The sequence below is a fragment of the Chinchilla lanigera genome, unplaced genomic scaffold (genome assembly GCF_000276665.1).
Source record: "Chinchilla lanigera isolate Chin_1 unplaced genomic scaffold, ChiLan1.0 scaffold00084, whole genome shotgun sequence".
Taxonomy (NCBI): Eukaryota; Metazoa; Chordata; class Mammalia; order Rodentia; family Chinchillidae; genus Chinchilla; species Chinchilla lanigera.
The window spans coordinates 6566083-6589173 of NW_004955485.1; the positions used below are offsets into that span (position 1 = coordinate 6566083).

Consider the following 23091-nt stretch of genomic DNA (forward strand, 5'->3'; position numbering starts at 1 on the left):
TCGTCAGTGGATTAACCTACAGATGGCTTCATAATTAATGACATTCGTGGGAGGTGAGAGGAGGCTGGAACTAGTGGAAAGTAGCAGATCCTGCAGCCATGCCCTTGGGAATTATATCTTGTCCCGGTCCCTCCTCCACCGGCTCTCTCACTCTCTGGGCTTCCTGGCTACTGCAAGGTGAGCAGCCTTCTCTGCCATGCTCCACATGATGCCCTCGTACCTACTGGCCTCCTCCTGTTCCTCTGGTCACCGTGCTTCTCCCACTGCAGGGCCTTCTCAACCACTCTGTCCCCAGGCAGTTTCTAGAACATTCTAGACTGTCCCTCTACCTGTGTAATCACCCCTCAACCTTCATCTATCAGCTCAAATGTCACTTACTTGGCAGTACTTTCCTGAGATTATGCATCCTTTTATGCCCATTCATGTATCCAAGACTTTCTCTGTTGTAGTTGTCACGCTCTTAATTGCACAGTTTTCCATAATTGTTTGTTATGGACTGAACTGTGCCCTCTCCCCCATTCACGTGTGACGCCCTAACCCCTAGTACCTCTGAATGACTGTATTTGGAGATAGGACCATTAAGAAGCAAATTAAATTAAAATCGAGGGGACCCCAATCCATTCAGACCTGTGCACTTATAAGAGATTAGGACACACAAAGAGAGATACCAGGGATGGGTGCACAGAGAAAGACCACAGGACACAGGAAGAAGGCAAGGAGAAATCAAACCCACTGACACCTTGATCTTGGACTTCCAGCCCCCAGGACTGTGAGAAAATAAATTTCTATTCTCTGAGCCAGCTAGACTTGACAGCCCAAGCCAGCCAGCACATATTTAAGGCCTGGCTCCCTCTGCTAGACTATGAGCTCCCCAGGATGGAGAATGTGCCTTCATTTCACCACTGAAATCTCTGCGCATGGTCCAAGAAGAACTAGTGCTCTTTGGTTTAATTCATGAGTTCATGGATAAACAAATGATGCAGGGATATGTCAATTTCATGCTAAAAACTCTGTCTTCTGGGTTCTCCTAAGAGACTGACAGCAGACCTGGTGAGTATTTATTTGGGGAAGGCAGGAATACCCCGCCCAGAAGTCTCAAACCCTAGCCTGCTGAAAGGGTTGAGAAATGTGTCGTTGCACTGCAGGACACTGGGCAGCTCAGGCACAAGGGCCTGCAGGTGGTTCTCAGAGGTTCACTGCTTTTTCTCCTGGGTGCGTGCCCAGGGCAGGATGTGCAGGGCTAGGCTTCGGGGGCACCGTGGCTGCCCTCTAGGATCTTGCCCTGGTTCTCAACACTGGGTTTCCAAACGTGCTGTGGCCCCACAGGACCATCTGAGTTCCAGTTTCCTAGAGTTGACCAACACCAAGAGTCTCACACTAGTTTTTGGTGGACATGGAAAGCCAGATGCCTCCCACATATTTGCAAGAATTATGGACACCAAGCTCATGACTTGTGTGAACGGTACTTGGAGTTATACGGCCCCTGGGAGCCCACGCATCCTTAGGTGTATGAAGCCATCTGGTCACCTGACCTACAAGAAAGTCCTTTCTCTACCTCGACAGCATCTCTGTCCATTAGTAGGTGGCTAAACACTGAAGATTAATCGAGAACATGTCACTTTGGGTCATAGCACCCATTTGGAACCTCTTTTTAAAAGTGAATCTGCACCCACCAGCTGTGCATCCTTTTCAGTCGTGAACTTTTCACCCTTAGTTTACTAATTCTTTTCTCCAGATGGACCTGAGCTGGCACAGACAGGGAGATCTATCTTGAATGTGATTTCTGCACTGTTTGTGTGCAGCGCTCAGGTCCTCGATCCCATCCCCTAAATACCCCCTGAGTCATACACAGGGGAGCTCCGGCATCCACAGCGCCAGCTAGGGGAAGCCAAGCTGTGGGAGTCCCCCAGCTGGGGAGGGTAAAGGTCACAGAGGGCATTTCCTGTGCAGTGGCCCTTTGTTCCCTTGTCCCCACTTGGCTATAAATGGTTAATCTAGCTCAGCTGGCAGGAGAAGGTTTCTGCCGGCTATAAAGTTTGACTCCTGGAGGCAGATTTTTTTTTAAATCCAGCAAGTGTCAGATAATTGGAAGGGTGGAGTAACGCTGTAAACCACAACACGCCTTTGTCAGGGCTTGTTTGGGAGCAGAGAGAAACAAGGAGGAGAGATGAAGTGAACATTTTTGGAGGATCACTCAGCTCTAACACACCTTGGCTGGGTCTGGATAAAAAAAAGTGGGCACTGCAAACCTGTGGAAGACAACGTCAAAGGAAGAAAGAGAGGGGGATTTACTAAAAGTTCTTTCCAGTTCCGTCAAAATCGCAAGCCAGGTAAGCAGCAGGAAGACTGACCTTCCTCTTTCTTTCTGAGACTTTGATTTAGGGGTTTGAGACTTAGGAATCAAATTTTTATTGGCAAAAATAAATAAGATGAAGTTCTTCATTTCTAGAGTTCTTCTAGTTGAAGTGATGGATTTTGGTCATAAATGACGACTCTGATATATGTGTTTGTGCATAGGGCAAGTCTTTTAAAGGAGTAACAACAATAAAAAAAAATCCAGGGGTGGAAAAATGAAGCCAGTTATGACATACTGGGCTCCAGTGGCAAGATTTGTCTGTATGATTCTCGGTATTGTGGAATGACTTGTAGTAAGGCATTTTATTTAGACTCTGATAAGGACTGTGATTCCGTCTCTCTGCACCCCAGTTCCCTCTCTCACTGCCTGCTCTCCCCCTCCCTCCGTTTCCCTCTCCCCACTGGACAGCAGAGAAGGGCAGGGGGAAGGTGAGGAGCGGGTGGGGGCCTCCCAGGAGCAGGCCCCACGCTGCCCAGCCTACCTGCTGACAAGTTCAGATGGAGCCCCTGGGGCTGGGCAAAACATTGCTGCTGTTCATGTTGTAAAACTGTTACTGCCTGTAATCTAAGGTAAAGTGAAATCTCTGAAATGGCCCAATTGATCCAGGAATTTCCTAGAGTTGACCTCAGAGGTGTTAAAAAAGAAAAAGAAGAAGAAGAAAGAATATTTTTTCTTATACATACTCTCACCAGTCAGGTCAGCCTCCTCCCCCACCCCCAGGATCACTTTGGGATGAGAATTACCAGTTTATGCATCTACCTAGACTACAGTAACTGCAAACTAACAAATTAGCACTTCACTTTTTGAAGCGAAGGCAAAACCTCTGGCGCCTCACTTCTTTTGAGAAGCAGTTAACAGGGAGTGTAAAGTCGGACTGGCTGTGTCCACAGAAGCGTAGTGAGATATTTTAAAAGGTGTTTGTTTGAAAAGCAGAACCGTCTCCTCTCACCTACATTATCCTGTCTGGAAGCCGAGGCACACATGTGAGTCAGAACTAACCCAGCACACCTGTCCAGCCGCTGAGAGCCTCAAAGAAACAGAGCCTGTTTTTTTCATGGGCGCTGTGAATCTGATCAGAGTTTGTCGGGGATGGTTAAAGTGACCACCTTGCTTCAAACTGGCATAGAAACTCCTTCAACTGGAGAAACTAATCAGGCTAAGAACTACCCACATTCTAAAATTGGGCCTGACCAAAAGGAGCCTGTGCCTGCGTTGATTTGCTCCTTTGACATTATTAACAGCAGCAACCACACAACCCAGCTGGCGTCCCCTCCTGCACCCCTGTGGTTGTGAAAATCGAGGGTGTCAGATGTAGCAAGTGGCAAGCTCATCCCGTGGTGTTGTAGAGACAAAACCTCCAGCATCTCCACCCCAGGGCACTGGTTTTCCTGCGGTCAAACTGCTCCTTCCTCGTATGTTATCCGGTCAATAGGCTGAGGATGGTTTTCTCACATTTTAGCAATGACGTTTTTGTTTTAAATCTTCAAGTATACAGAGATTGAAGTAATAATTGTAAAAAAAATTTTGTTATTCCTTAGCAGGCATGAAAACATTTGTTCCTAAAATTAGAAAATAGAAAAACACTTAGCATCCTTATTCTCTCTCTTTTTTCCCCCTGCATCGAGGATAAAGTGTCCCTCACATCAGGAGATTGGATGAGGTCCGTGTGGTAGCAGTTGGTCCCACTTGTGGGTTAGGTTATGTCACTATCTGAACAGTTTTAGACAGATGTGACATCATTTAAATAACAGGGAAAGGATAAAAGAATGAATGAAATTGTATCTTCTTGCCGAAGAACATGGTGTGGGATCATTTTTACATCTTCCAGAAGACATCAGTTGTGAACTAACCCCCGGCAGCCCCTTAGGAAGTGCAGACAAGCATGTTTTCCGTTACGTGGAAGCTGAGAAGTAGAGTAGCTATTCCTAGAGGCTGGGGGACAGCAGGGACCAAAATACAGCTAGATGGGAAGAGCAAGCTGGTGTTCAGGGGCGCAGCAGACTAGAGTGAACAAACAGCTCAGTATATATTTCATAAGGTACTGGAAGAGAGAAGTTCACAGGCTCCAAACACTGAAAAATGATCCATGTTTCTGAGAGGCTGAGGTAAGAGAATCGTAAGTTTGGGCCCAGCCTAAGCAATTTAGCAACTTGGCAAGACCCTGTCTCAAATAAGGAGGTAGTTCAGAGCAGAGGGCCTGGGTTCAACCCCCAGTACCAAACACACACACAATCAAGGATAAACGTTTAAGATGACAGAAATGCTAATTACTCTAATTGGTTCGTTACATGTATACATGTATCAAACTATCATGCTGGAGCTCATAAATGTGTACCATTATTATGTCTATTAAAAATGATTTTTTTTTTTTTTTTTTTCTTTTAGAGACAGGAGTCTCGCTATGCAGTTCAGGCTGGACTTTAGCTCATTTTGTAGCCAAGGCTAGTCTTGAACTTGCAACAATCCTCCTGCCTCAGCTTCCTGAGTGCTGGGATTACAGGCATGTGCCACCACGCCCGGCTTTAAAGATAAATTTTAATCTGGGCATGATAGCACATGCCTATAATTTCAGCACTCAGGAGGCTGAGACAGGAAGATCACCATGAGTTGGAGGCCAACTTGGGCTACATGGTGAGTTCAAGGCTAGTGCAAACTACATTGCAAGCCCCTGTGTCAAAAAGAAAAATAAATAAATAAACAAATATAAGAAAGAACTACGGGTGTAAGTTAGTATAATTTGGAATTGAGGACTTGAATTATTTGCTCATCCTAGTGCCAGTCCAGTAACCCCAATGTCTAGGAAGTTAAAAATTATGCTATTCCACAGAGCTTCCATTATGTGGTGCTTTTGGAAGATGAACTCAGGTGAGGCCTGCTACGAAGGGCAGGCTCAGGCAAGAACCCAGGCAGACTTTCCTTTCCCGGACGTTACACTTCCAAAACCCCCAGCACCTCCAGTGTTTCACAGAGAAGTCCTATAGGTACCCTAAGGTGATCCTGATCGGAGTTATACCTTCCCCCGCTATTTTCCCTGAAATATCTCCCTTACAGAGAGACTCCTCTTACTGCTAGTGTAAAAGAATCTGTCACCCAACACATCCCTGCCTCCTCTGTCAGACTGGCAGGGAATTCTGCAGGCCTCTGCAGGCCGAGGGACACACAGCTGTTTGAGTGACTTTAAGCTGAGAAACGGGCATCCTTGTGCCCCTGCCCGGGGCAGGTGCCATCCACAGGGCGCCTCCCCCTGGAGCACTCCCAGGCCTTGAGGGGGGCACCTGACTTCTTAACAGGCTGTTCCTTTGTGTCTCCTGCAAGTTGGGGAGCCCTCAGCTTTTCACTATAGAAATTGAATCTCTGCCATTGGAGTTTAGGGAAGAGATGGCAAGTCTAGAAGTGCCAGTTATTTTCCAGGAGGCAGAGAGAAGGGGCAGAATTTGCCAGAGGAGCTGTCTGGAGACAGAACTCTCCCCAAACAGCTATCATCCATCTGCCTTGATGCCTACAAGTGGAATAAACCCAGCTAGTCCTACCTGTGAATTTCACTGAAGGATCAAAAATCAGCAAGAACTTATGGGTAGTAAGAGCTTCTGTGAATTGTTACAGACAGACCTTTTTGGAAAAATATTACCTCTCCTGGCTGTCACCCCAGGCAGCAGTCACCTCCCCACCGGCAGCCAGGTATACTTAAATGTTTACTCTCCCCCAATGCCTCCTGTCCCACAGCTGATGACCAGTGGGCATGGGGGAGAAGGCAGAGAGGGGCTCCTGAAGGCAAGTTGTGCTTCGAGAAAGGATTTCTGAGAGTCCAGCTGCACAGGTTTGCAGGCCAGAGTCCCACGGGCGCAACTGGAACACAGACATAGTCATAGGCCAGGTGTGGCCTGTAATGAGGCCAGCCTCTCCCATAAACTGCTTACGGGGCCCTTCCTTTTAGCTCCAGGAAACATACCTAAAAAGACATTCTGTGGCACTGCAGATCCAGATAGAATTTTTTCCGAGATGCCTCATTATTTGCCTAGAGCTATGTTTCAGACACATTGATGAGCAAGAAGTTGGCACATTCAACCAAGCCCTGGAGCTCACTGTGCTGGCCGTGGTGAATTCCACCAGGTAGTCGACCAGCTGCTCCTATGTGGGCTTGGTTTCCAGCGGAGGAGTCACCTACAGCCATATTAGGACTGTTAAGGGCCCTGGACGCTTTTGCCCTTGGGGCCTCATCCTCCACTAAGGAAAAGACCCTTAGAAAAAAGTATGTTCTAAACCTGGACTGGTACAAACAGTATAATCCTCAGTACATTACATGTGTTTTCCTTCTGATTTTAAAAGAAACTGGGACATTTTGGGGGATCCTTCTCCAATGTGCTCTGCTACGGGCCTGAGCACTGTCTGTCAGATCTAATGGGGAAGTTGATCCCAAACTCCCTGGGCGGACAAAGCGTCCCGAAGGAAAGCCTGTGGTGAGGCGCACCAGGGCAGAAAGGTCTTGCCTTGGTCCTAGAACCCAGTGAAACCCACGATCGACAGGAAAAAGGAAGAGGAAGAGGAAGTTAGGGGAAGGGAGACAACCATAGGAAGTCCCAGTTTCAGTCTTTCCGGAACCAGGGCCAGGAGCCACAGCAGAGAGAGCCCACTTGCAGGGAGGGCGTTCTTACTGTGCTTACACCTCGAGCCCCCAGGGCCCCCGCCACCCTTTGATGCCAGCTTATGCCGTGATGCTTAGGGACACACCGCCAAGACTGCAACAGGTTTCCTTCCCTTAGGCAGAGTGACGGGAGCACACAGATAACACACAGACAGGTACCCCATCTCTATAGAGTTTACGTGTATTTTCTTATCTGTTTTTCCTACTGATGTCTGCATGGTTTGTTATGAAGAGAGTTTCCATCCTCTGCAAAGTATAAAGGTCCATGTGTGTATAACAAGTAATCTTATTTTTTTTGTCCAGACTTAAATCTACCACGCTCCATCCTCCCATCTAAACTCTCAACTAAGGCAGCATGGATGTCTCAATTCCCAGAGTTCTACATAGAACAGAAAGCGCTCCCGGAAATGTCTAATGAGTCAGTCGGTAGTACCAGTGCCTTAGCAGATACCCTTCGGCTGTTTATTACCTTGGCTCAGAGCAGGGATTTATAGTCAGACAAAGTTCAGGGCACCCTGGGTTTTGTAAGTTCTCTGATGCTCAGCAGAGGGCTGTCTGGTCTGTAAGGCTCAGGACAACAAGGTCCCAGTAGAAAGGAGTGGACTCCACAGTAGAACCCTTCCTGGGGATGTAGCTCAGTGGTAGAGTGCTTGCCTAGCCGGGGAAGGCCCTGGGTTTGATCCCCAGGGCAGAACACAAATTAAATCCAACTGGAACTCTGAAATTCTGTGAGTCACAAATGAAGGCAAGGAACAACTCTTGGAAAATGGCACGAGAAAGAATCAAGGAATCAAGCTTTGGTTCTCAGCTTACACCACAGGGGGCAGGGCCTGGGCTTGCTGAAAGCAGTGGTGAAAGACTTTCACCCTTCACGGCTTCTGGCTTTCCTGCAGGTGGCGATGGGATGGATGTAACCAAGAAAAGCAAGCGAGATGGCACGGAAGTCACCGAAAGAAGTAAGAGCGTCCGAACTTTTTTTTAAAAGCCTATAATTGCTTCACTAGAAAAATAATAAGAAATTGGAACAATTTATTCGTAATTCCTTGTCAATCACTGTATCATTTTAAAATGTGTTCCTTAATGGACCCTATGTCTTTCCATAAGATGGCCCATGCTGATACTTCTTTTAACACATTTGGAATCAAAATGTATCCTGCCTTTTCTTCCAAGACAGAAATCACCTCTTCAAGGGCTGGGGGTGAGGCTTAGTAGTATAGCACTTACCCGGCATGTAAGAGGCCCTGGTTTGATCCCCAGTACTCTGGGTGGGGGGAGGGGGAGCCTTCTTATAGTTTTCACAGCCAGCATTTTCAATAACTGTATAATATTTTGTTAAATACAGTCACCACAGTTCATTTACCCATTTCCTAATTAGGGATAGAGAATAACAGCAATCTGAAAGTATAATACCCCAGTTCTTGCATGGACTAGGTTAAAATAACACCATGGTCATAGTAAAAATCTATGCTACAAATTGAAAAAGGTACAATGATTTTCTGAGACTTCCCAAATGATAACGTCAGAGACATTTAACCTGTACACCTAACAACTTTAAATTAGAGAGTTTTTTTTTTTTTAACTTATTCTGTGACTTTCATTTATTTCCAATTAAAAAATAAACTTTTCTCAGATTTGGAACTTGAGGTTCAGAAATAATTTACTCTTATGTGTCAAAGAGTTGCAAAAGGCTACACCACAAAAGCTTTACATGCCGCTGTCCTCTGACAAAGTATTCATTTCCTTTTATGCACTGAATACTGGTGCTGCTACATTCGGCCCTGTTCTTGGTAGGAAAAGCAAGCTAATTAGGAAAACACAGGGTGAGGAAGGAAGGGATGGATGAGACAGTACGGACTGGAGCAGACCAACAGCATGGCTTTCGGTGGCTCAAAATGATCCTGCCCCATCTTCCGCCCTTCTCTCCTTTCCCCACCTCTGCCCACCTGCATGTGCTCGTACACACTCACACACACACACACACACACACACACACACACACACACACGCCCACAGGAGGTTGTCTTTTAAAGAGCAGCCACCCCAGGCGGATGGGTGCACCTTTGGCCCAACAGCCAGGAAGGTAGCGGTGAAGGTCACGGTCAGCTGTAGAAAGGACTCTGCTGAGGTCCTGGGCACCCACACGCTGCTGCTTCAGGAAACAGAGGGCTTTGGGCGGCACGAAGTCTTGATGCTGACTGGCAGCCTCTCAAACACCTGAAGCCGTAGTCCCTCCTTACACTCACCATCACTCGGGTCAGAGGATCGCAGTTTTAGGGGCCGCGGGGACTGGTCCTCCAGTCTGTCTTTGAGGTTCATGGATTGCCGATTGCACTAAGCAGCCCATGTGACTCACTCGAGCCCCATCCTTTCTACACCTTCCACACTTGTGCTGGCCCTGAAGGTTGGGGATGAATCACAACGTCCTGGAAACACCTCCAGCTCACCAGGAAGCACACAGCGACCTCAGCGGAGGGGGTGGTGTCCCAGCTGGCCAGGACCTTGGGAAGGAGCAGGACAGAGAGACAGCGTCACTTGAGAAAAGAGGGCCAGCACTCTTTCAGAGTCTGCCCATGAGAGACCCTGATGCCAAGACAGCCCATCTTTCAATTCAGTGTATAACTTCTTTTGGTTCCGAAGAGTTATAGACTTTTTTTCCAGGTACTTTGACCCTGCGGTTATTGCTTATGATTTCAGATGCAGGGGTCAGATCCCATACTGTAAAGCACAAGTGCTGAATTTAACTCTACACATTAAACTTATGTCAGATACCAAGACTTGTCAAAATATGGAGGCGTTGGTCCCCAGCGTAAGATCTCCTCTTCTTATGTCTTTTCTAGTTATCACTGAAACAGTAACCACAAGACTTACCTCCTTACCACCAAGTAAGTGAATGCTTCTTCCCAGTAAGTTGTGTGACGACCCCACACCATAACTTTGCCCAAGGGAGGCTGCTCTCCCAGCGAGCAAGTCCAAAATGTTTGACTTTATTTTCTGTTAACAGCTATACTGAGATTAATGTGTATACCACAGAGTCCACTGGTTTGTAGTCCACTGGTCTTGGAGTGGGTGTGGTTACTGTAGCTACAGAGGGTATAACCATCACCACAGTCTAACGTGACAGCATTTCCATCCCTCCAAAAAAAACTCCTGACAGCAGAAGTCACGGGGCCTTCTCCCCGCCCCTCTCAGCAGCCCCTAGAACCCACTAATCAGCTTTCTGCCTTGATTTGCCTATTCCAGACACCAGACACTGAACTATCCCCCTGACCGTGGAGTAGCTTGACGCCTGTTAAGCTTCCCTTCGCTCCACCTTTCTGCAGGGGCTCTCAGGCTTAGTGGATTCTGTAGTGTATTTTCAAGCCCCCAAAACTACCCCTGCACCTCTCAGGAGGCCTGGCGACCAGGAAGGGGGAGCCCACCCATCAGCAGGCGAGACTGAGCTGTGAGGGGCAGCCAGATGGAGCCCAGAGATGCCACGTGTCCCTCCAACCTCTCTAGCGGCTGCCACATCTGGGCGCTTACCAGGCATCCGCAAAGAGCAAGCCCAGCCCAGGGGCCTGGACTCAAGGAGCTTTTTGTCGTTCTGCTTCTGTGTCTAATATTCGGTTTCCTAGGGAGTAACTCGCTATGCCCCACAGGGGGATCCTTTCTGATCAGTACAATATCCACTCCAGAAACCCATGTCCCAAATACTACAGAGTAGCGGGAGAAGACCCCAGCCAGGAGGGTCCTGGTGAGAAGCCACAGGAGGCTTCTGCTGCACAGGGGGTGAGAGGGTGTCACGACCTGACTCCACCCTGAACTGTCATCTTCTCTGTGGTTCTGACAGAAGGGGGGACCAGCAATGGCTATGCCAAAACGGGCTCTCTCGGTGGAGGGGGCCGGCCAGAGAAGCAAAGCCTGACCCATGGTGGCAGCAGCTACACAAATTCCAGTAAGTACCACCAGGGCAAGCGGCTGGGGGCAGGAAAGACGGACAGACAGGGAGGGAGAACAGGTAGACACGAGCCTGAATCAGTGCAGGCATGGGACCATTATAGCTGTCCGTCTTCTATTCCAAATGCCCCAGTAGCAACCTAATTTTCACAGGACGCAGACCCTGCTGTGAACTGGGCGTGTGAGGGGTCCAGGTTTCATGCTCCTTATGAGAACCTAATCCCAAACTACCTCCTTCCCCGCACCGTCTTGGAAAAGCTGTCTTCCGTGAAACCAGACCCCTGATGCCAGCAAGCTTGGGGAGCCCTGGCTAAATGACACGTGACCCAGGGAGGGTGGAACTTTTAAACCATCAGCATTTGAACCCTGCTTAAAATGGGATGGATTTTCACTGGGTCCCCAGTATAAACTACTCATTCATTAGGAAACCCACCTGAGTAGGAAGCTGTGTTCCCCTGACTCGCTCTCCTAGTCTTATCTTTTAGGAGAAGGTGTGCTGGGTAAGGTCGACAAATTAAATTAACAACAAAAGAAACCTAGCAATCAGGTTAGAGACGGTGGTAATGTGTAATCCCGTGAGGCAAGTGTCCAACGTAGACCCCCTGCTGCCCACGGGATGTTCTTCCAAACAGAAGCAAAACAGAGCAAAGCAAGAAAAAATAACACAAAGTCAAGAGTGCACACATAATCCCTGCAGCCACTGACAAACCCTTATAATGAAGCCACAGGCAAACCCAGGATGTGGGAAGGGCTAGGCTAGCCAAGAGAAGTGCCCCCCTACTGCTGAGGGCCAGTGGGTCGCGTATTCTAGCCCAGCCAAGCAGCGGTCTGCGACTCCGCGTCCGTCCTCGGGAAAACCCTTGCTGTGTTGTGGCTAGGTTGTGCCCTGTAACTGCCTACTGAGGGGCCTCCTGCCTTTCTGCGTCTGCTCGGGAAAGGCAGTGGCCGTGATGCCCCCAGCCCCCTGCAAGGCTCTCCCTTAGTTAAGAGCTGCCTAAATGTGCTTGGTTGCGATGACTGGACTTCAGGGCCACAATGCCATGAGGCTCTACTCCTCCTCCCTTGCAGGTGGAAGCTTACGAGGCAACGCCTCCACTTCCAGTTATAGGAGGGCTCACTCCCCTGCCTCCACCCTGCCCAACTCGCCTGGCTCAACTTTTGAGAGGAAAACCCACGTTGCCCGCCATGGAATGTACGAAGGTACCTACCTGTTCTACAGACCTTGGGGAGAACTACCCTCTCCCCGTGTGCTCCACCTACCCCTGAACACTCACGGACTGGCATCGGGCTTCACTTCCACCCTCATTTCCTTTATAGACTCACATTACTTGAAGATTTTGTTCATTCATCCATCCCATATGCACTCATGCATCCATCCATTTAGTCACTCTTTAAATCAGTATTTCTTCAAACACCTGCTAGGCATTTAACATTGAGTGGAGGGAGGGCCTTGATGGTGCTGAGATGAATCAGACATGAATCTTGTCTTCAAGGAGCCCAGAGTCTGTTAGAAAAGTTAAGGTAACAGATAGGGGGGAAAAAAACCACAAAAAACTATCATGCAGCTAGTTGTGGTGGTGCACACCTGTAATCCTAGCACTCTGGGAGGCTGAGGCAGGAGGACTGACTGTTAGAGCTCAGCCTGGGAAACCTAGAAAGACCCTGTCTTGCAATTTAGAAAGACCCTGTCTCAAAAAAAAAAAAAATCATAGGTGCTTGAGGGTGTAGCTCAGTGTAAAGACCTTGAGTTCAACCCCGAGTATAGGAAAAAAAAAAAGAGGAAGAAGAAGGAGGAAGCGAAAGAGAAGGAGAACAAGAAGAAGGAGAAGGAGAAGGAGGAGGAGGAGAAGAAGGAGAAGGAGGAGGAGGAGGAGAAGGAGAAGGAGGGAAGGAGGAGGAGGAGAAGGAGAAGGAGGAGGAGGAGAAGAAGGAGAAGGAGGAGGAGAGGGAAGGAGGAGGAGGAGGAGAACGAGAAGAAGGAGAAGGAGGAGGAGGAGAAGAAGGAGAAGGCAGAGGAGGAGGAGAAGGAGGAGGAGAAGAAGGAGAAGAAGGAGAAGAAGGAGAAGGAGGAGGAGAAGGAGGAGGAGGAGAAGGAGAAGGAGGAAGAGGAGAAGAAGGAGAAGGAGGAGGAGGAGGAGAAGGAGAAGGAAGAAAGAGAAAAGAAAGGATAAAGCTATAATGCAGAGTAGATGAGATCACCATCTTCAGCTGAAGAAATCATGGAGAATCATGCACAGAGGAGGTGACATCTGAGCTGGGCCTCCCTAATGTGTAAGATGCTGACAGGCAGACGCAGGGCAGTCCAGGCAGGAGAGCCCAGGGCTTGTGCAGGAAGCAGCAGGGGCTTGTGTGTGGCCAGGAACTGGACAGGGCTGCGGTGTAGCTCAGTACAAGCACACGGGAGGGTTCTAGCAAACAAAAAGGACAAGGACAGGGTTTGCAGGACCAGAGTCAATGCTAGGATACGCCGCACACAGCGGGCAGCGCGGAGACTTCTGAGAGAAACAGTGGATCACGTCTGAGGTCCAGGACTAGGAGAAATAGGAGGCTGAGGCTTCAGGCACAGGCTGGGAGACCTGTGCCTGGGAGGTCTGGCTCCACCAGGAGATGGAGTCAACAACTGAGACGGAGGCCTGAGGAGAGGACTCCGCTGGAATGGGTTCAGGTCCTTTGTCCTGAAACCGAGCCACTTGCAAGCTCTGGAGAGAAGGTAGAAGCAGCGGGTGGAGGCATGGGGCTGGAGCTCCGGGAGGAAGTTCAAGCGAGAGCTGAGTTTGGGAGTGGATCACGAAGGGTAGACTGGAAGGCTGCGAAGTTTGTCAGGGAAGAAAGTGTCACAGCAGGAAGACGCAGAGAAGGAAGGCTGGGGAGGAAGGAGAAAGCGGGCCCTGCGAACCAAGAGAGAAGGAAGAGCTGCCGAGGGCGGAGACCAGGGACGCAGCACAGCCTTGAGGAACCGCTCAGGGAAGAGGAGGACGTGGGAGGTACACGGGTTCCAGGACTGAGGCCACTGGGCCCCAGGTCGCGCAGGAGCAGTTCTAGTGGGAAGCGGCCAGACGGAAAGTGAGATTAGCAGTGAAAGGAGAGGGGCACTAGCGAGGGGAGCAGGATTAAGGGGCTGATCTAGTAAATGGTGAGAGTGGGCTGGAGGCTCCACACGCAGAGGCCGGCCTGCTGCTGCGCGATGGGAGTTGCCAGGGCGGCCCAAGTTCCGGCCAGGTGAACTTCAGCCCACAGTGCTATCTCCCCGCTCCTTGTCCCCCTCCTGCTCCTTCCCCTTGTCCTGCTCCTTCCTCTTCCTCTTCTTCCTCCGCTGGGCTACGTCCCCAGCCCTCCTCAGTGCTTTCTGACACTAGGCCTGAGCCTGTCATTTCAACAGGGTCCACTTTCAGAAACAAGCATCTCGAGGTCAGAGAATGGAGGTGTCCTGTTCTAAATCATGAGCCTGATTCATTCCAAATGTCGGCTCATCCCCCCACCCCCGAAATGCCTCCAGGCTGTGAAGAAGTGGCTGGAGTTGTGCTAAGTGTTTCATCCCTTTCTCCAGGGAGCTCCAGTGGCAACTCCTCCCCGGAGTACCCTCGGAAGGAGTTCGGTATGTTCTCCCCTCGCTCTCGAAGGACAAGCTCTGGCACTAAGGGAACGCCTGGGGCTGGGGTGGTGGGCAGGAAGCACTGTGAGCTAACTGGACGCAGCTACAGGAGTTGACCTCTGTCCACTCACGTGTTCCTTGTTCCTCAGCGCAAAGGGGCTGTCAGCCGTATTAACGTGCTGCCATAAGCATTCGCTCACAGCACTGTACAAATGCAAGCTGTTGAAGATTCACGATTGGGTAGATACACCGCTGAGATCAAGCAATCATTCCTGGGATTCTCCCTTCCATGACAGGCATAGGAACCTGCCAGCAAAGAGGCGCAAAGCAACGAATGCCTCAGCCTAGCTTGCTTCCGAGAGCAGCAGCACAGCCTAGTGAGCCCTAGGCCGAGTCTTCACTTGGCCTTCAGTCTTTGGCCCATATTCCTGGGAGCTCACTGTGCTCATGAATTGCGGCTGTGGCCACTGATTCTACAGTGATTATTTTATTTCGTTGCTTACACTTGAAAACCAAGGCAGGCTCTAGTAAACGTACCAAAGGGACGACTTGACAGCCTTTGGATCCATTTGGTCAGTGTTGTCAGCCAGTGCAAATGGATCATGCTCCCAAGTGGACTGCCTTAGGTAACAGTGCTGTCCGCTAACTTGACATTCGTTTAGCTAAGTGAACGTCTTACGTGCACTGGGGTACACAGGACACGCTCTGCCCTTTAGCTATGTAGTCACCGTTTATTGCCACGTGGTCATCATTTATTCAGCATCTGCTGCGCAGAATTAGCCTCTCGCTGGATTTACACACAATAAGAAAATACCCCCCCATATTTACCTTCACGTCAGCACACCTCTTCCTATGTACGTCTAAAACGACATTTATCTCTTTCTCAGCATCTTCTGCAACCCGAGGACGGAGCCAAACGCGAGGTGAGCACTGTGGCTGGGTTCACTTCCACTCACTCCATCAGCATTTCCTGGGCAGTTCCTCAGCATTTCCTGAGCCAGGAAATATGAGGTGCACAGAACAATGCCCGGCTCCTGCCATCAGCTGCACACTGTCGGCTTGGGGTTCTCACGCCTGAGACCACAGAGGCAGGAGAGAAACTTGGTCTTGCCATTGTGGAGTGAACGGCGGCAAAGGGAACGGTCACTGCGGAGTGTGACGCAGCCCCTTTGCTCAGCTGAGACTTCATGAGGAGGTCTCAGGTGCCTGAGATGGACAGGCATGGTGAGGGAGGGGAGGGGCCCTCCCTTTCTTTAGTGGCACTCCTCTTAGGACATCTAGGCTTCCTGCTCTTGGGACACAGACATCTCAGAGCAGCCCCGAGCTGCTCAGAGTTCAGTGTCAGGAACTGTAGTCACAGCCTGTGTGTCTCTTCCCTTGTACAGAGAGCGAAATTCGAGTACGGTTGCAGAGTGCATCGCCATCTACCAGATGTAAGTGTCAACGGCTTGCTGCAAAGATCTGGGAAGCCTTGGAATTAAATCACGCATGAATGCTGTGTACTACTTAGGAGTTATGGACTAGTGCTGTGTGCCTGTGTGTGTGTGCACATGCATGTGTGTGTGTGAGCATGCTCACATGTGCATGCGCTCGATCATAAAGCATCTGTAAGGGGCTTCCGTGACTTAGCCCCTGTGCTCGGAGCTGGGGATTAGTTGCGTGTCCTTGCTGCTTAGCAGCTCACAGGCTAACGTGGAGAAGGCGAACCAGCTAACCTTCACGGCTCAGTGGCGAAGGGGCATGGAGGAGCAGCTGCACATCAGCCTATGGAGACGGGGACAGGCGCAGGGGCCAGAGTGGCCTTCCTGGGTGAGGTGTCAGCTGAGAAGCGGAGCTGAGGATGCAACCGGGATGGGAATCTGAGGACAGTTCAGGATGGGGGCACAATGGGAGAGCTCAGGCTGGACAGGGCCAGAAGTAGACGAGGGAAGCTTTAACTTCATCTCCAAGGTCAAAGACTTCCCGGCCTCTCCGCATTAGGTATTAGACTATTGTTGCTCTTTTAAGAGGTTATTTGGCAACATTTTGAAAGGAACCCAACTGTTAGCGGGGCACCAAGTACAAGGAATAGAAGGCCGAGCCAGGCTGGTGGCTGTGGACACAGAAACAGGAGGTGACCCGCAGAACTCAGCGGCCGGGGAGGTGGGCCCTGGCTCCGGGCCTGGTACTTTCTCATCTGAGTCCTTCCAGGCTCAGGGGGGTGGAGCCCAAAGGATGGAGTTTTCAGGGGGCCCGGGGAAGGAGCCTGGGAGTCCCCAGCAAGCACTCTCTGCAAGTCTGCTTGACTCCTCCTGCAGGCTGCCCTTGTACAGTGCCTCCCTCCTGTCATGTTTCCCACTCTGAAGGAGGTACAAGGAGCACGTTCCCTAGTTCACCTTGCTGCACATACTATCAGCTGGATGAACCTGAAATTCAACCGCACACAAAAGCAGCACAATGTCCAGGGCTTACATGCCACAAACTCCTTTCGACACTCCTAGGCATGCAAGGTCAGGACCTGACAGCCGAGGCGTCCTGTGCAGGGGATTGGGATACCACATGTTCCAAGGGACCTGGTTTTCTCACTGCCTGGCCCCAGGTGACAGCCACAAAAGCATCCCTGTGGTGTCTGTGGAGGACAAATGCTTTGACCTCTCCCATGAAGTATTATATGGATGAATCTGTGATATTATCAAGGGCCAGGCTGATAAATGTTATAATTAGCAAAACGTGAAATTATAAAGCTAATCAAAAATGCCTCAATGTGTGAAGCAGATGGCGTCCTCCGCAGTACTCAGGATGCCATCGAGGTTCCCCTCACTGCAGTTACACTCAAGAAAGAGCCTGGGCCTGATGGGAAGGTTTGGGGATTCTTCCGCAGGGACAGAGTTGGATGATGTCAAGCGTTTGCTCAAGGGCAGCCGATCCGCAAGTGCCAGTCCCACCCGGAACTCGTCCAACACACTCCCCATCCCCAAGAAAGGCACCGTGGAGACCAAAGTAGTGACAGCGAGCTCTCAGTCAGGTAAGCCCCAGCCAGGCTGCTGGAGGGGTGGGAAGAAGGTGGTAGATTTGCCCTGGCTGGGAATCCAGCTGTGCCCTGGAAACCTTCCAGGCTCCACCAGAGACTTCCAGAACTGGGGAGAAAGGGCTTAGAAGGAGAAATGGGTGAACCCCAAGACAAGAGTAACCCACTTTTCCTGCCGCATGAACACGAGATCTCTGTGCCTCTCACCCACGCAGTAAACGGCCTCACACGCGTGCAGGCGCCCAGCTCCATATCCCAGGACTCTGCCCCGGTGGGCTCTGGACAGTCAGGCGTGTGGGCCAGGCTCCCTGGCCTGAAGAGTACTAGGGAAAGTTGAGTGTTTTCACTCACTCTCTAATGAGTATTTCCTACTTGCCTCTTCTGTGTCCAGCGCCAGGCATTGAGGGAAAGCAATGGACAAGACAGAGGTAGCCACAGGCCTCCTGGTGATGGGGTCTCTGTGGGACGTGGAACAGGAAGCCAAGAGCCGGTCAAGCAGGATGAGTGGTGTTCAGCACCTATATGTCAAGTGCTTACCAGGTGCGAGGGAGGTTCTGCGGGTGCAGGAAGACAAATTAGCAGAGCGTTGCAGGGAGGAGAGGGAAATCGACCGCGTTATTTCTGACGCGCAGCTTTCCTCGCATTCACTCCTAGGAGAAATCAACAGGTCCAACCTTCTTTGTGCTTTTCCTATAAAGCCAAGCCTTGGGGTGCTTTCTCACTGGCTGGCTGGCTCCCTCTCATGGAGCGAGTGGGCAGCACTGGCATCAGATTTGGAGACGCACAGGAAGCCCTCAAGGGCAGAGCACCTTTTGGGTTAGGGGTGTCATGCAGGAGGTATGCAGTGTGGCCTCAGACTTGAGGGCTGTCCTGCCGGACACTCCCACACTTGTCATGATGCCTGGAATTCTATCAGATTTTTGATTTGGGGGTCTCAAGAGAGCTGCTCCTTGGCATCCCTGCAGATGGAGGAGCCAGCAAAAGGGAGGACTTTCCATCAGGAGTGTCTAGATCTCAGCAGCTTAGATCTACTTGGAATTTCACCAAGCGCTGGCAAGAATTTCCAATCCAAGAGATCGGGTTTTCACCAGCTCCAATATTTCAGTCAAAAAAGGGATGATGAGCTGCCCTGGCTGTGCTGGGCCAGGGGAATTGCTGGGATGAGGGAAAACCAGGGCTAAAAGCAGGGAAGTCCCAGGAAGCCACGCCACTAAGTTCTCCCAGCAGGAAAGTGTGGACTCGTCCCTCACTGACAAGTGCTCACATTTCTGTTTCCAGTGTCGGGCACCTACAACACCACTATCCTGGATGCCAACCTGCCCTCCCACATGTGGTCCTCCACCTTGCCTGCGGGGTCCTCCATGGGGACCTATCACAACAACATGACAACCCAGAGCTCCTCCCTCCTCAACACCAATGCCTACTCAGCAGGATCAGGTAGGTGGCAGACGGGGTGCTCCTTCTCGCCTACATCATCAAAATCGCCACACCTCTGCCCTGGAGCTGAATGACCCGTTGGGCATTTGCCATCCGCGGGGCAAATGGGGAAGTTTTCTACAACCAAGCATCCCAAGAGCCTCCCACTGGAACTTCAGGTTAAGGCTGTCTAGAAGGTGTTTCTTCCCATGGATGCCCTGTAGAAAGGAGTACAGTAGCGGGGACCAGGAAGAATACAACGGGAAGAAACGCTGAAAGGATGCTAGGGATCTGTGGGACCTTGAGCAAGTCGTGCAACTTCTTAGAGCTCCAGGGCCCTTCTGCACCCAGTGGGGTCAAAACAAGAGCACCTCTAATGGACCCACTTTCCACCACTGACTAAAGTTCGCCTGCTGGCTGGGACCTAACAGCCTAATGTTTGGTTCTCCACTGCCGGGTGCCAGAAGTGAACATGAAATGTTACCAAAACACAAAAATGTAGGCAGATGTGAGAATCCAACCCCGCTCACCCACCTTGCCTCTCCCCTGCAGTCTTTGGAGTCCCGAACAACCTGGCACCCTGCTCCTCAACCCTGCAGCCCGGACTCAGCTCCTGCTCCTCAGGTCGGTATTGCCACCCTGAATCGCCTTTTCCACGCCGCTGGCGCACAAGGACACAGGCGCTCGTCCCAGGGAGGGAAGTGGAATGACAGCTAGGGCTGTCCTTTCTGCCCGCAAGCAGGAAGGACTTCACCATGCACTGTGACCAGAGGCCAAGGCCACAGCATTCAGCGGCCCGATCAGACACGACCCCAGACCCCACGGGAAGCACCAAGGAGAGGGCCTCGCCTGCCAGCAAGCCGCTTCTGTGCCGGCGCCTTCCTTTCCTAGGAGAGCTGGAGAGACGAAGTAAAGGGGCGTAGTGAGCGCAAGACATTTTCAAGGAGAATAGCGCTAACTTATTTCAGATCTTTCTATAAATACAGCAGCTCCCTGGGGTACCTACATAAGGAAGATAGCATTACTGTTTAGCTTCCAGTGCAAACTTAGAGCTATTTAAAAGAAATATTTATTCACTGTTTCCACATAGGTCGTAATAGTTCATATGGAAATAAATTACCAGGCACATATTTTTTTTAAAAAATTTACATTCTTCCTGTCGTATTGCAGCTAATAAATATAACGACCCGGGCCCTTCTTTGTCTACTTGGCTGGTATCCCTGCAAGTGCAAATTTAGCAATACTAGAGGCCCACAAAACCCAGAAACCCCTGGCTTCACGCTTGCCGTCTTCCACCCTCCTGTTATGTTGTACGAAGTTCTGACTGAGCCAGGCCCGAGGACAGGCTGGGCTGATGGTGGAAGCAGGATCTGTGTCCCAAACACTCAGTAGGATGGAGTAGCGGAAGCTGAGGTGAAGGAGGAAGGGGTTTCCAGTGCTGTTAATGAATAAACACGCAGCCTTGGAAAGGATAATGGGGGGAAGGGGAGTTTTACGTATTTGACTCAGGAGAAAGAGTTGTAGGGAAAACCAGGAGTTGGTCAAGTTAGACACACAGTCCCAGTGTGTCTGTGTGTGTCCAGCACAGCGAGCACCAAATCGCCCCAGGGTGCTGTGGGGAACAGGAAGCACCTGGGATATTTCAGGGTGTCCAGGGATGCAGCAACACCTACATCCCCGGGTGAACTACATTTGCTATTTGTGCGGTCCCAGCTCCTCAACAAAAGGAACCGGTGGGGAGGTGGAGGCATACAAACATTTACTGTGTCACGAACAGCTTGGAGACAAGGCAGACTGGAAACCTGTTATCTGCGAAGTTATTTGTCACAAAAGTGGTTTGGGGGCTTCGGGAGGTGGCCTGCGTCTAGGAGGGGGACATCTTGCGTGGACCTGTTCTCACCTGCTCTCGATCCTTCTCACAGTGTTTGGGGTACAGAACAACCTGGCTCCCAGCTCGACTGCTCTGTCCCATGGCACAGCCACCGCTTCTGCAGGTTGGTAGCCCAGGTTTAGTTTAAGGGCTGGGAAGTGGCACCTCTTTGAGGCTGTAACTCTCAATAGCCTTTGCAGCAACTCGATTAGAAGGGCCCAAAGGCTCCTGAAAAGCCACTGGTCTTTCCGCTAAACAGCCCCCTCCCCCAACCTAGAGATGGAGACCTTGACCATCTGAGGGTCTGACATGAGTTAAACACACAGAGGCGCCTGTTCCATCAATGGCATCTACGCCCTGTGACACGTCACCTGCACATCCTGTGGATCTCACAGCCCCCTGGCCAGCCTGGTGGTCCCTCCAGCCCACAACTTTCTCCTCCTGCACAGTCCTCTGTCTCTACAAATCAACCCACTGGTTGATTTTATGATGAACCCTTATGCAAAGCTGGAAGTTGGGGTAGGGATGAAAGAGACATAAGCCTCGGCCTTTGCCTTCAACGTGCCTACTGTTTAGTTGAAGTAGAAAGTCTAACACACATGAAACAGCGACAAGAAAGAAGCAACACGCTGTGCAGCGTGGATATGCAGAGAGAAGGGATGGACTGAGGTCGAAGAGGACTTCTTAAAGGAGGGGTGGCCTTTGGAAAGTTCTAGAAAGATGAGCATGATTATATCCAAGAATATTCCATCTAAGCCCTCTTTGCTGCCCCAGTGGCTGGAGAAAGTTAAGTCTGTTGCTTGCTCCTCACCTGGGGAGGCCACCTGTCTGCAGGGCTGATTAGCTGCTCAGAGCTGCAGAAGCCTTCCTCATGCTGGTGAGCCCACTCTGTGGTTCTTCTCCTGCAGCATACGGTGTGAAGAAAAATGTGTCCCAGACCCCTGCTGTTGTGAGCACCAGCATGTCCACCACCTCCACCGGTGAGTCCTGCTCTCCTCTGCCAGGGATTGGGCCAGCACCCGGGATTGCCCAGCTGTGACCCAAGGGGTACTGGGGAGAGGATAGAACCCATGCACGGTCTGAGGTCCACAAACACAATTCACCCCAAAGGTCTCTTGGATGTTTCTGTGAACACACAAAGATAAGAATGCGCTGAACTTACCGTGGCCCTCCCTACCCAAGGGGCAGAAGACCCCGCCCACCACACCTGCTCAGAATCTGCATTTACCCTCCAGCCACCCCTGGTCTGCAGTTCTTTCACCTTCTCCTGTTACATGTAACCCACCATAAGAACCAGGGAGCCCCTCAGAAACTGCCAGAACCCTCCCTGCTTTCTACAGGATCTTTATCAACTCGGGTTCATGCCACACCCCGAGCCACTTTCTCCATTGCTCTGACCCTGGTGCTGCTTCTGCTCAGCAGTCATTAATGTGTTTAAAAAGTACCAAGCGCTTACTTTGTATAAGACGGACCCTGTTCAGAGTGTTGGGAGTAGCAGTGGTGACAGCTGGTAGACTCCTGCCCTCAGCAAACCAATGACTCCAGTGGAGTAGGCAGATGACAAACATAAAGACAGAATGTACAAGATAATTGCAGAAAATGGCAGAGATTCTAAGGAAACGGTAGTGCATATATGGAGAGGGGGACATGGTCAGGGAGAGCCTCCTCAAGAAGGCAGACAACTCACCACACTAGTTAAAGGACCTGCCTGGCTGTAGTCGCCCATTTGGTAAAGATCCCATGTGTCTGGGTGGGGTAGCTGACCAATGACCGCTTGCCTGACACTTCTGTCATTGACCCAAGCTCCTGAGGGCCAGGCCCATCCAGGGAGGGAGAAGTAGTCTCCAAGAAGCTTCACAGTTCCACTGCTGGGGACAACAGGAGACCCTCGCGAGCGTTCACTGATCTCTTTTCCTCCTTCTCCCCCCTGTTCTGGTCACTGCTTCCTTCTTCCCTCTCTCGTCGCATTTTCCTTCCCCTTCCCGGGCCTCTTTCCTCCCCAGCCTGCACCACCAACATCCAAAGCGATGACAGCTTGCACAAGGACTGCAAGTTCCTGATCCTGGAGAAAGACAACGTGCCCTCCAAGAAGGAGATGGAGCTGCTGATCATGACCAAGGACAGCGGGAAGGTCTTTACCGCCTCCCCCGCCAGCATTGCCGCAAGTATGCCAGAGCCCTGCGCCTCGGGCTGCGGAAGAAAGGCTAATGTGCAGGAGGCCAAAGGCCCTAGCAAAGTGGTCTGAGGAGATTTCGTCATGAACCCAGGGCTC

General features: G+C 50.7%; 1 protein-coding gene across 2 annotated transcripts in view; it reads left to right on the forward strand.

The window, feature by feature from the left end:
• Positions 1 to 2095: 2095 nt before the first annotated feature.
• Col17a1 (collagen, type XVII, alpha 1) overlaps positions 2096 to 23091 on the forward strand; it is a 48795-nt gene continuing 27799 nt past the window's right edge. For both annotated transcript variants that reach the window (XM_005403792.2, XM_013504102.1), the window contains exons 1-14: positions 2096 to 2330; positions 7892 to 7954; positions 9836 to 9880; positions 10828 to 10932; positions 12003 to 12134; positions 14482 to 14529; positions 15414 to 15449; positions 15912 to 15959; positions 17387 to 17530; positions 18812 to 18970; positions 19502 to 19573; positions 20872 to 20943; positions 21728 to 21799; positions 22823 to 22984. In XM_005403792.2, the coding sequence (XP_005403849.1) occupies positions 7903 to 7954; positions 9836 to 9880; positions 10828 to 10932; positions 12003 to 12134; positions 14482 to 14529; positions 15414 to 15449; positions 15912 to 15959; positions 17387 to 17530; positions 18812 to 18970; positions 19502 to 19573; positions 20872 to 20943; positions 21728 to 21799; positions 22823 to 22984 (1147 nt within the window). In that variant the 5' untranslated portion in view covers positions 2096 to 2330; positions 7892 to 7902. The remainder of the gene's footprint in view (positions 2331 to 7891; positions 7955 to 9835; positions 9881 to 10827; positions 10933 to 12002; positions 12135 to 14481; positions 14530 to 15413; positions 15450 to 15911; positions 15960 to 17386; positions 17531 to 18811; positions 18971 to 19501; positions 19574 to 20871; positions 20944 to 21727; positions 21800 to 22822; positions 22985 to 23091) is intronic.